The following is a 10,986-nucleotide window of genomic DNA, read 5'->3' as shown; positions in this document are numbered from 1 at the left end:
TTTGTGTCTCTGCCCCGCATGCTTTTTGACTCACATTTTCCATGGAGAAGGAGGTGCAGAAGAAGGCATGGAACTCTGCGGTTTCGACTGCCTGTGGCTCGGGGGCACCCGGGCTGGAGGCTCCGGCAGTACAGGCCTCCTTTCATTTGGGGCCAGCGATGCTGCGATAAAGCTTGACCACAAGACGTGGACTCGCCCGCGCTCTGCGCACATACCCCGGGCCCGAGGCCATTCTGGCGGGGAGGCAGTGAGACCCCCGGTCCCCAGGCCACAGGCTGGCGTCCCAGCGTTCCCAGCACCCATCTCGCCCTGCCTACCTCTCCCCAGCCCCTGACGCCACACACCTGGCCTCCACCCCGTGCCATTTATACACAGCTCCATCAGAGAAGCCCAGGCTCTAACGAGGCAACGTCACGGGATCCTGGAGTTCCTTGCAAGAATTGCCTCTTCCATATCCCTGATGGAGAACAGCCCCACAGGCTTGGATCCCTCCGTGACGGGGAGCTCACGACCACGAAGACGGTGACTTAAGACACCCTCATGCTTTTGCTCATTAGGGTCACATGCCCCCAGTGAGGGAGGGGGGCGTCTAAATCCCCATTGAAGAGGAAGCAGCCCAGGTCAATCCTGGGCCGTTCCCAAGGCCAGAAAATCTCCCACCACACCCAGACCTGCCTCCTCCCCACTTGCTTCCCGGCTGCCCTCAGTGGCGTGTCTCTGCTCAGGCAGCCCCGTGGCCCCGAGCTCCCCCAGGCTCTCCTCCCTGAGTCTAGGGGTCCTGGGAGAAGCCCGGTCCCCGTCCTGCCAAGCAGGGGCGTTGACAGGGAAGGAGAGAGGAGAAGGGAGGGTTCCCGGGAAGTGACAGAGGGGCACATCGCGTGGGGTGGGCTCCGGGACCGGCACTCAAGGCCATCCCCCCACAGCTGGTGGCACCCCCCGCGGCACCCGAGACACCCCAGGAGGGAGTGGGCGGGCAGGCGGTCCAGGAGGCCCCAGAAGCTCTTTCAAGCAATGCCAACGGGGCTGCCGGGTGAGTTGGTGCAGAGTGGAAGCTGTCACCACTTCTGGCAGAGGACATGTGTCTAGATTATGTCAAAACTAAGCTATTCCCAAGGCAGCCCCCAGAAGAAGGCCTGCGAGCCGTGCCATCCAGAAAGGAAGGGTGGGACCTCTGCACCCAGGACCCCTGCCTCAGGGCACGAGTGCCCAGGCAGCACCGACTCCAGACCTGCCCAGGAGGGTCCTGGCGGGGGGGTCCCCGGGGCCCCCGCCCTCCAGATGTGCAGCCAGCATTCCGCCGTGGAGACGGGGTGGAGCAGCAGCCGCGGGTCCAGATGGGCCACGTTAACCTAGGAACCGGCTCTGCAGGGCCCAGATGCTCTGTGTTTAGTTGGCAAGCCGGCTTTGGGTCCCAGATGCCGGCCAGGGACGGGGGCGGGACACGGCTCCAGATGTGTGTGGTGTAGCAAGAGTGGCTGTGGGGCCCAGCTGCGGAGCCTGGGCCCAGGGGCCTGGGGCTGAGGGTGCTGGGCCCAGGGCTCTCCCTGCTCGTGCCCTCTCTAGCACCCCATCCCAGGCCTCCTGGCCCTCGGCCAACAAGGGACCAGAGTCCCCCAAAATCCAGACTCAGAAGCCGGCAGAGCCCAAAGGGGCCACAGGCAGGTACAGTGGGGAGCAGAGGGCCTGGGGGTCCTCAAACCACAGGCAGCTCTGGGGTAGGGGCCTGGCTGTCCGGCGCCTGCCTCTCCCCGCCCCCACACAGGCCTTCCCAGGCAGCCACCCACCGTTTGGTGACGGGGACAGCACTGGGCAAGCGGCTGGGGCCAAGTGGGGAGACACAGTCTCACCAGCAGGGACCCTCGGAGGCTAGGCCTGGAGGCAGAGAGGACCACGAGGGGGAAACTAAAGCAAGGCTCTGGCATTTATCGAGCACCCACTGTGTACCACATCTGCCCCCATGGCTCCCTGCAGGGCTACTAAGGCCCCATCTCAAGGCGGGTGCTCCCACAGGTTGGGTCCAGTGGGGACTCGGTGGGGTGGGGACTTGAGATCCAGGAGAGCATCACAAGGGAGCTCGAGGAAGGGCCTTCCCGGGGCCTGGGCCCCTCCTCCCCACAAAGCACTTTGGCCCCAGAGAGGGTGGTACAGCAGGGGGAGCCCTGGGACCCTGCAGCAGCCCCCCAGGGGGTCTCCAGCCAAGAGAACTGGACATGTCCCAGCAGCTCCCTCCTCAGCCTCTGGAGCTGCCCAAGGTCATCAGGAGGCTTCAAGGTCAGGCCTGAGGAGGCCCAAGAGCGCAGGGATGAGAACCAGGGGCAGGACCTCAGGGAGCCTCCTGTCTTCTGGCCTCCGGTCTCCAGCTCTGGGCTCTGAGCCAGGAGGCCATGGTGGCCACAGCACAGGGGTCAGAGGTCAACCCACCTGCCCCAGGTCCCAGCCGAGAGGAGGCCTCTGGGTAGATAGCAGCAGCAGCGTCTGCACGCCCGCCGAGGAAAGGCACAGCTACCCCTGGAGCTGCCGGGGGTCCCTCAGGCTCCCCCTCAGCCCCCCTCTCCCCAGCAGGGATGGCAGGAACAGCCCAGGGGGTGGGGAGGCTGGGGGGGGAGCCGGGCTGAGGCGAGAAGTGCTAACAGGTTATGTCAGGCGAGCGCTCTGGGGAGGGGGCCACGCCTCTCAGCTCTGGCATCCCCACCTGGGGCCCGCCTAAAGAGCCGGGGCCTGGCAAGAGATGCTGGCTGGGTTTGGGGCGCAGTGCGAGGGCCGGGGAGGGGGCTGCTGGACCCCGAATGTGGAAGTCTCATCAAGCCACAGCAAGTGGGATGGCAGGAGCCCTGCACCTCGGGTGGCGTGGGGTGAGGGAGGGGGCAGAGACCCCTGCCACAGGCTGGAGGGGGCAGGTCTGCCCAAGTGGACGTGGAGCTGGGTCTGCAGGGGAGGGGGAGCACAGCCCAGAGCCCCGGGGTGGGCACCCTGTCCTCAAGAGAGCCCCCTCCCTTCCTCTCACTTCCTCCTCTGCCCGGCCCTCCATCTCTGGGGGTCCCGTCCCCAAACCTGGAGACCCGGATCTCCCGCCCCCATCTCCCTGCTGCACTTTGGTGACTCCCAATCCCACGGATAGGGGAATGTCGGGCAAGGGGAGAGGACTGAATGAGCCCCCCTGCCCGGACTGTGGGCGGGGGGCGCAAATGGGCACTCAAGGAGACAGAGCGGGCCTCGGTGAAAGGGGGTCAGCGAGGGGCCGGGACTCAGGCCGGGGCTTGCGGGCAGACTGGGGAGGGGGCCCCTGGGGTGGCCGGGGCCCTGTGTGTCTTGGCCGAGCGGGACCCCTGGGCCGCCAGGTATGTAACAATTCCAGCCATTTCCTGCCCTATTAGTGAGAAAGGGGCTGATATAAATACACGCTCAGCATAAATAAATACAGGCCAGGCTCGCGACTGCATAGCAGACAGATTGCGTGGAGCTGCTGGCCAGCCCTTCAGTCAGCTCCCCCCACCCTGCCCGCGCCCCCCCACCGCCACCCCCCACTTGTTTTCCTCCTGCAGGCCAGGGCCCCTCCGCATTCCCAGGCCTGAGACTGATGGACTGAATGCTCGCAACCCCCGGCCCCCAAACCCGGTCCCGAGGCCCCTGGGAAAGCTGTGGGCCTGCAAGAGGGAGCAGTGAGGGGGCTGGGGTCCCCTGAGAACCTCCCGGCCCAGGCCCAGAGCATCACCTTACATGCACGGCCGGGCAATGTCCAGTGAGGTTCTAGGGGGCTGTCATTGTGCCCTGTTGGCAGGTAGGGAAACTGAGGCTTGCCAGGAGACTGTGGATCTAAGATTCAAACTCACAGCTTTCTGACCCCAGGGTCCCTGCTCTGCTCCCCCTGGCTGCAAGCAGCAGCCCAGGGCAGGTTCTAGCCCACCTCCCTCCCAACCAAGCACCTGCCCCCCGGGAGGCCTGGGGCCTCCGAAGGCCCCCGGGGACTTAGCTTCATGGCCTGGAAGCTTAAGCAGCCATGTCCCCAGGGAGCCAGAGCGCAGCTGGTGTAAGGGACCCTGTGCAGCAGAGCTGCCCTTGCAGAAAGTCTGGCTGCCCTCCTGCCCGGGACCACCTCCCATCTGGAGTGTTCAGGAGCACACGCTGACCCTCTCACCCCCTCCACCATCCCCATTGCACAGGCAGGGAAACTGAGGCTCAGAGGGCCAGGGGAGGCAGAGACGGAGTCAAGGACTCAAAGCCTCTGTCCCCAGCCTGGGCCTTCTCCTGGAGCAGGGTGGTCTCTTCACACATGCCACCCCCCTTGCCTGGTACCCCCTAGGTCCCCAGCCCAGGTGCCTCCCGAGGCCAATTCCTAGTGTGTGCCCAGGACACAGCTCAGCAAACCGAGGTCCAGAGAGGATGGGACCTTGGCCATGCTCACACAGCCAGCGTCAGATCTGGGTCAGCACCCAGGATCTTCTCCTCCGGGCTGCAGCACATTGCTGTCTTCCTGGGCCGATTCAAATGTCGCCTCCTTCGGGAAATCTTCCCAGCCGTCCCAGCCCGCGGGCATAGTTCCCCGTATGCTCCTAGTCCTCCAGTAACCATGAAAGCAAGATTATACTCTGTCTTCAAACTCCCCAAGTCTTCTCTCACCACTGCGTCCCGTAGCTGTGCACTTAGCCCCACGCACGGCCACTCGGGCGGGCCCGTGGGAGAACCTCCTGTGAAAGGCACCCCATCGCCACCGGCAGCCACTGACTCGGGAGGCCCCCATTAGTGGGGGCAAGACAAGCAGGTGGGCACCGCCAGGTAGTGGGGCTTGCAGTCCTGGGACCCAAGGCTGGTCTCCCGGACCCCCACCCCCACCCCAGGGGCGGGGCCTGAGCTAAACTTGCCCTGTCCCCCTCTGGCCAGCTCTGCCTAGGACCTCTCAGGCCCCCCCAGCACCTGCCCCAATTCAGATCCCTTCACAGCCCTGCTCCCTCTGCCCAGGCTCCCTCCGGCAGTGTGAGATCTCAGGCCCCAACCCCCAGGGATGGAGCGTGGCCTGTGAGGGTCGGCGAGGGGCTCCCCAGGGCAGGGACCCCCTCCCACCCGTGCCTCTGACTCCAGGCAGTCCTGCCCTGAGACCCGCCTCCTCTCCAGCTTCAGAGCTATACTGTGTAAAATAAGGGGAAATGGGAGCCACCCGGCAGTTTCAACTAGACATCCGTTAGAAAGAACAAGGTGATGTGTATGTATTGACTTGGAAATGGGTGGTGGTAGGTTGTTAGAGGCTAACCAGCAAGCGGCCTCCCAACATGTATCAGATGATCAACACAATCCAAACAGGTATTATGCAAGAATAAGTGCAGGTTTGCATTTATGCAAAGAATCACTGCAGAAAGAGCCACACTCACAGTTGATGTTTTCTCTCAAAAGTTTAGAACCAGAGAAGGAGGAAATCATTTGAGCTTAACCCCTGCGTGTTTCAAGAAATTTAAAATTAAATCAAGGGCGGTGGGAGATATATGGGGACCTCATATTTTTTGAATGTAACATTAAAAAAATAAAGACAAAAAAAAAAATTTAGTCAAAGGGAAGATTCGATCAGTATCACATGCCCAGTGTTGCCCCCAGCCCGCGGCCCAGTGCGGCCAAGAGCAGGTCCAGCCTCCATCCATTCCCAAACTCATCACACTTTGGGGCTCTCTTCCCCTGCTCAGGTACTTGCCACCACCCTCCCTCTCCCCTCTTGGCCTTGGGGGGCGGGGGGGGGAGCTCCTATAGGTGGCTCCCCTAGGGCCCCCGCGTGAGGCTTAGGAGAAGGGCCTGGAAGTTCACTCCCACTCCCACCCTGGGCCATTTGCAGGACCAGAGAGGAGGTCAGGCAGGAATCCGGCCCCAGCCGACCTGGGAACCGCAACGGCGAAGGGGAAACCGGTATGGAGCCCTCTGGAACCTCTGCCCGCACAGACACACCCTCTGGCTTTGGGTTGCTGGGGGTTGATTGCTAACTCTCAAGAAACCATACCAGGAAGCGGATGCAGCTCAGGTGACTGGGCTCCCGTCTACCATATGGGAGGCCCCAGGTTCGATTCCCCAGGCCTGCTGGTAGAGGCAAGCTGGCCAGCGCCCCCGAGAGCTGGCAGACCACACCAGGGAGAGCTGGAGCAACAAGATGACGCAACAAAGGGAGATGCAGAAGAGAGACAGTGAGAGGCACAGCAGATGGGGAGATGGGGTGGCTCTGGCAATTGGGTGCCTCTCTCCCACAGTGGAGGTCCCTGGATCAGTTCCCAGTGCCTCCTAAAGAGAAAGACAAAGACACGGAAGAACACACAGCGAGTGGACACAGAGCAGAAGGCGAGCGCAAACAACAACGCGGATGCGGGGCAGGATTAAAAAAAAACACACAAAACCATCCCTGGGAACGAATGTGGCTCAAGTGGTTGAGCAGCTGCTTCCCACATGGGAGGTCCCAGCTTTGGTCCCCGGTGCCTTCAAAAAACAAAACAAAAAAACAACTAGCAAACGAAAGAACCAAATCAGAACAGCTGATATGGCCTCAGTGGTTGAATCCCAGCTTCCCACATACAAGGTCCCGGGTTCAATTCCCTGCCCCGGGTACCGGGGAAAAAAAAGAAAATCCCTTCCTCTCTGCTCAGCAGATAATAACACTCACCCCGAAGGCCCGTGTCTGGGGACCTAACCCCACTGCAGCTTGAGCTAGCAAAGTGACATCAGCCACTCCCTCAGCAGGACACCAAGCCAGGGGCGAGTGTGGGTCCTGGAGAAGGATAGTAAATGGGTGGATGGTTGGGAAGACAGGTAGATAGATGGATGGATGGGTGGGTAGGTGGAAAGGCTAAGAAATGGATGGATGGGGAAATGGATGTGGCTCAATCAACTGGGCTCCCGTCTACCATCTAGGAGGTCCAGGGTCCGATGCCTGGGGCCTCCTAGTCAAGGCAAGCTGGCCCACACAGAGTGCAACCCCACACGGGGGTGCCGCCCTGCATGGCAATGTCACCCAGCGAGGGAAAGTCACCCCGTGCGGGAGTGCCAGCCAACACAGAGAGCGGGCGCAGCAAGATGATGCAAGAAGAGACACAGAGGAGAGAAAATAAGAAGACGTAGCAGAACAGGGATTTACGGCGGTGCAAGAGAGTAATCGCCTCTCTCCCACTCCAAAAGGTCCCAAGATCTGTTCCTGGAGCTGCCTAATGAGAATACAAGCAGACATAGAAGAACACACAGCAAATACTCACAGAGAACAGACAACAGGGGAAATGGGGACGGGGCGGGGGGGACGGGAGGGGATAAATTTTTAAAAATAAATTTTTTAAAAAAAGAAATGGATGGGTGGATGGTGGTCGAGTGAGGTGAGTAGCTAAGTGTGTATAGATGAATGGGTCCAGCTCAGCAGTAACTCTTCTCAGGAATTTTCTAAGTCTAAAATGTGAGGCCCTGGCACCCCCCAGAGGCCAGAGCCTCTAACAGCCAGGCACCCCCAAAACCTTGAGCTGATAACCAGGGGCCTAGACTAGACAAAGTTAGAGTTCTGGGAAACAGAAAATCTAGGCTCCAGTGCTGGCCCTGCTCATGACCTTACTGTGGCCTTGGGAAAGCCATAGGCTCAATTTTCTCATCTGGAAAATGAAGCTAATCAGAACCACTGGCGGGATGGCTGGGCTATTTAAACAAAGTTATGGGTGGAAAGTGTCTGAGATGGTGTCTGGCACATAGCAGGAGCTAAAGGAATGTATTAATAGTTTCCTTACCAGAGGCAGCCCTAGGGCATGTGCATGTGTGAGCACACACACACACACACACACACAAAACATGCTTCCGGCCCAGTAGGGACAGAGAGGGAAACCCTAGGTCGGTCCAGACAAGCATGCATTTATTCTCCAGGGGGTTCATGCAGTGGCGAGCCTGGCCCAGCCCTGGGGGTCAGGGACTCAAAGAGAGGGCCCTCAGAAAAGGGCCCTGAGGCGTCCTGCAGCTTGGCCTCCTGGGCCTGAGCCAGCCGAGCTGTGTGCTCAAAGGCAGCCTGCAGCAGGTGAGAGGCAAGGCAGGTGGTCCAGGTGACAAGGTAGGCCAGGTACCAGGAGGGGAGCGCTACCAGCCTCTCCACCCGCCAGTACAGACGTTTCGGCAGCTCCAGGAGCTCCAGCACCACGTGGCTCTCCAGCAGGGCCTGGAGCAGGCAAGTGGACTGGCACGTGGCCCCAGGAGTTCTTAGCCCCCCCCCCCCCCAGCTCAGCCCTGGCCATGCCCGGTGCCCCAGACCTGCCCTCGGCAGCCCGGCCCCTGGCCCGGCCCACCCACCTTGCCGGGCAGCTGGCCCAGGCTGACGCGGTGGGCTGTCCGGCACAGCCTCCAGGCCAGCAGCAGCAGCAGCAAGGCTGCCAGCAGCAGGCTGTGCAGACACGACAGAAGCAGGTCCGTCCAGGTGGCCGCCGAGAGGCCCAGCCGCTCCCAGGTGTCCATCCGCTGCGGGGCCAGGCCCAGGGCCCGGGCGCAGCCCAGCACACCCGCCCACGCCAGCCTGGGCACCCGCAGCAGCAGCCACACGGGGACCTCGACCAAGGCCAGCCAGGCCCTGAGCACCCGGCCCATGGGGCGGGCTGCCACCCGCGGGAGTGGGTGGGCCTGCCCGCCGCAGGACCCCTGGGCCTCCTGGGCCAGCTCCGACACCCACTGGTTGAAGAGGATGATCTTGAGCAGCAGCAGATTGTAGAGGTGGGCCCGGTTCTGGATCAGCTGCAGGAGGAGGGAACGACAACTGTCACCCGCTGTCCCCCAGTCGGGGCAGCAGCCCTCTCCCGGCCTCAGTTTCCCACACCCACGAGGACGATCTTTCTATTTCCAAGGACTCCATCCTTAGAAGGAAGCTTTAGAGAGTGTTCCATATCACATTTGGCTTTATTTCTGTAGGTTTTAAATGATTATTTAGAATGTTCCAGACGGAAGGAGGTTGCTTCCTTATTACCGCTGTCACGCCCGTTATTAGTACAGAAGGCAGAGCCCCACCCCCACCCCTCCGATCTTGCAGAACTTGAACCCAGGTCAATTGTCTTCTCCCAAGCTCCTGGGCTTGCCATCACACCAGTTGTCTCTTGGTAACTGGGGGCAAAAGGCTGTACTGTTAAAGTAGAGAGACATGTCCCCAGGAGACATGGGGGGCCAGTGGGGGGACAGAATTCACAGCAGACCTGAGCGGGCCGAAGAAACCAAGAGGGTTTCCAGATCGCTAAGCTGGGTCCCCCGAGAAATTACACGAGAGCGGGGCTGGGCGGGGGCTGGGGAGGAATTGAAAAGCTCCCTTTTGACCTGAAAACCTCCCTGGAGGCCTGGAGCTGAGAGGCCCCTCACTAGAGCCTTTGGGGGACGCCCACCCACCAAGCAGGGCCCCACCTGCATTCTGCATCCTCAGGGACAGCAGCTCCACCCCTGCAGCCAGCCCTCTCCCCACCCCACGACCGGACCAGCCCAGGACAAGGGGGTGGAGCTATGCTGGGACCCCAGAGGAATTAGGGCCTCCCAGATCAAGAAGCAGAGCCCAGGGAGGAGAGAGAGCTACCGGGTTCCACATGCACCTGCAAGACTCGTTTTATATAGGAGAGGAAACCAAGGCTCAGAGAGGGGAAGCAATTTGCCCAGAGTCACGCAGCTAAACACAGCCATGATTCAAATCCAGTTGCGCCTGTGTCTTTCTACTGCATCGTATTACCTCCCTTTCCAGCGTCTCACCGAGGCAGGTTCAGGAGACCCTTTTCTGATAACTCAACCCGCCGAGGGCTTGTGACGGGGCTGTGTGACCCCGACCCAAGCGTCTGCATGTCGCAAAAAGATGATTGGGATGGACAGTGCTTCACCCCCAGGAGTGACCCTCTACAGAGAACATGTGGGCACAGTGGTTTGGGGACGAGGCTAGTGGGAGCAGGCAGTCGACTCCAGGGGGCCGGGGTCATCCAGCTCCACTGACGGGGCCTGGCCCCTCTCACCGCCCCCCCAGCACCCCTGGTCCCCCGCTCACCAGCACTGACAGCCTCGCCACCTGCAGCAGGATCCCCGAGAGGCTGGACCTGACCGGAGGGGTGGCCTCCATGCCTGGCCCTCCCTCCCCTCCTCAGCTGGGAGAGGCAGGGTGACCTCACAGACACCCCAGGGTGGGCCCGGTTACCATGGAGACCCGGTTGCCGCAGGCAGCTCGCTCCCGGACCTCAGCGCCAGCCCGGCCCCTAGACGGCGGGTCGGTCGGAGAGCATGGAATGAGGCCTCGAGTGCGAGCGGCTTACCTGGGGGGTGAAGCCGGGGAGCATCACGGGAGAGGAGGGACAGGAGGCGGAGGGGGGAGGCAGCTTGTGCAGAGAGAGGGGGCGAGCAGGCCCTGGCTCCTTGGACCTCTGGGTCCGCCCCGAAACCTGGGCTCAGCGCCTTCCCTCTCCTGTCTGCCGCTGGCTGAGGACCGTGCCCTCGCACCTCACCTGCCCCCATCTCTGGCCTGCCCAGCCGGCCTGAGCCGGGCTCTTGCTGGAGAGAACCTCACGCAAATCTCACGCTTGTCACAGGGCGCTGAAACCGTCTCCAAGGGTGAGAACTGGGGCTAGGGGTGGGTGGGTAATTGTGCCTTCCAGACCCTTCCCGTCCCCAGATGATCCAACACGTGGGGAATAGAAACGCTGACACACACCCCTCCCCAGGGTCACAGGTGGCAAAATATTTGGAGGCAGAGGGAAGCCTCAGCTGCTCAAACCTACAGCCTCCCTGCCTCATGGATTCTTTTTTCTTTTAAAGAGGTATTTGTTTATTTCTCCCTACCCGCCCCCCCCCCCCCCCCCGTTGTTTGCACTTGCCGAGTCTGTCTTCCTTGTTTCTTTAGGTGGCAGCGGGAACCGAACCCAGGACCTCCAATATGGGAGGAAGGTGCCTAATTGCTTGAGCCACCTCAGTTCCCTGCTTTGTGGTGTCTCTCATTGTGTTTTTCTTGTTGTGTCTCTTGTTGCATCAGCTCGCCACACCTGCCCGTCGCAC

At 61.3% G+C, this 10,986-nt stretch overlaps 1 protein-coding gene across 1 annotated transcript; it reads right to left on the bottom strand.

Moving 5' to 3' along the window:
• Positions 1-7,828: 7,828 nt before the first annotated feature.
• On the bottom strand, positions 7,829-10,075 carry TMEM270 (transmembrane protein 270). The gene is made up of 3 exons (XM_058286714.2): positions 9,989-10,075; positions 8,278-8,712; positions 7,829-8,146 (listed from the first exon to the last, which is right to left on the bottom strand). The coding sequence occupies exons 1-3, from the start codon at positions 10,058-10,060 to the stop codon at positions 7,850-7,852; spliced, it is 804 nt and encodes a 267-aa protein (XP_058142697.1). The 5' UTR covers positions 10,061-10,075; the 3' UTR covers positions 7,829-7,849.
• Positions 10,076-10,986: the final 911 nt, after the last annotated feature.

The sequence above is a fragment of the Dasypus novemcinctus genome, chromosome 23, assembly GCF_030445035.2.
Source record: "Dasypus novemcinctus isolate mDasNov1 chromosome 23, mDasNov1.1.hap2, whole genome shotgun sequence".
NCBI lineage: Eukaryota > Metazoa > Chordata > Mammalia > Cingulata > Dasypodidae > Dasypus > Dasypus novemcinctus.
Note: the sequence above shows the minus strand (reverse complement) of the source record. Positions and strands in the feature narration are given on the sequence as shown.

Coding starts and splice junctions, on each gene's coding strand:
- TMEM270 (XM_058286714.2), bottom strand. CDS start 10,060: ATGGAGGCCACCCCTCCGGTCAGGTCCAGCCTCTCGGGGATCCTGCTG. Junction 8,713..9,988: donor TGGCGAGGCTGTCAGTGCTG/GTGAGCGGGGGA, acceptor CTCCTCCTGCAG/CTGATCCAGAACCGGGCCCA. Junction 8,147..8,277: donor TGGGCCAGCTGCCCGGCAAG/GTGGGTGGGCCG, acceptor TGCCTGCTCCAG/GCCCTGCTGGAGAGCCACGT.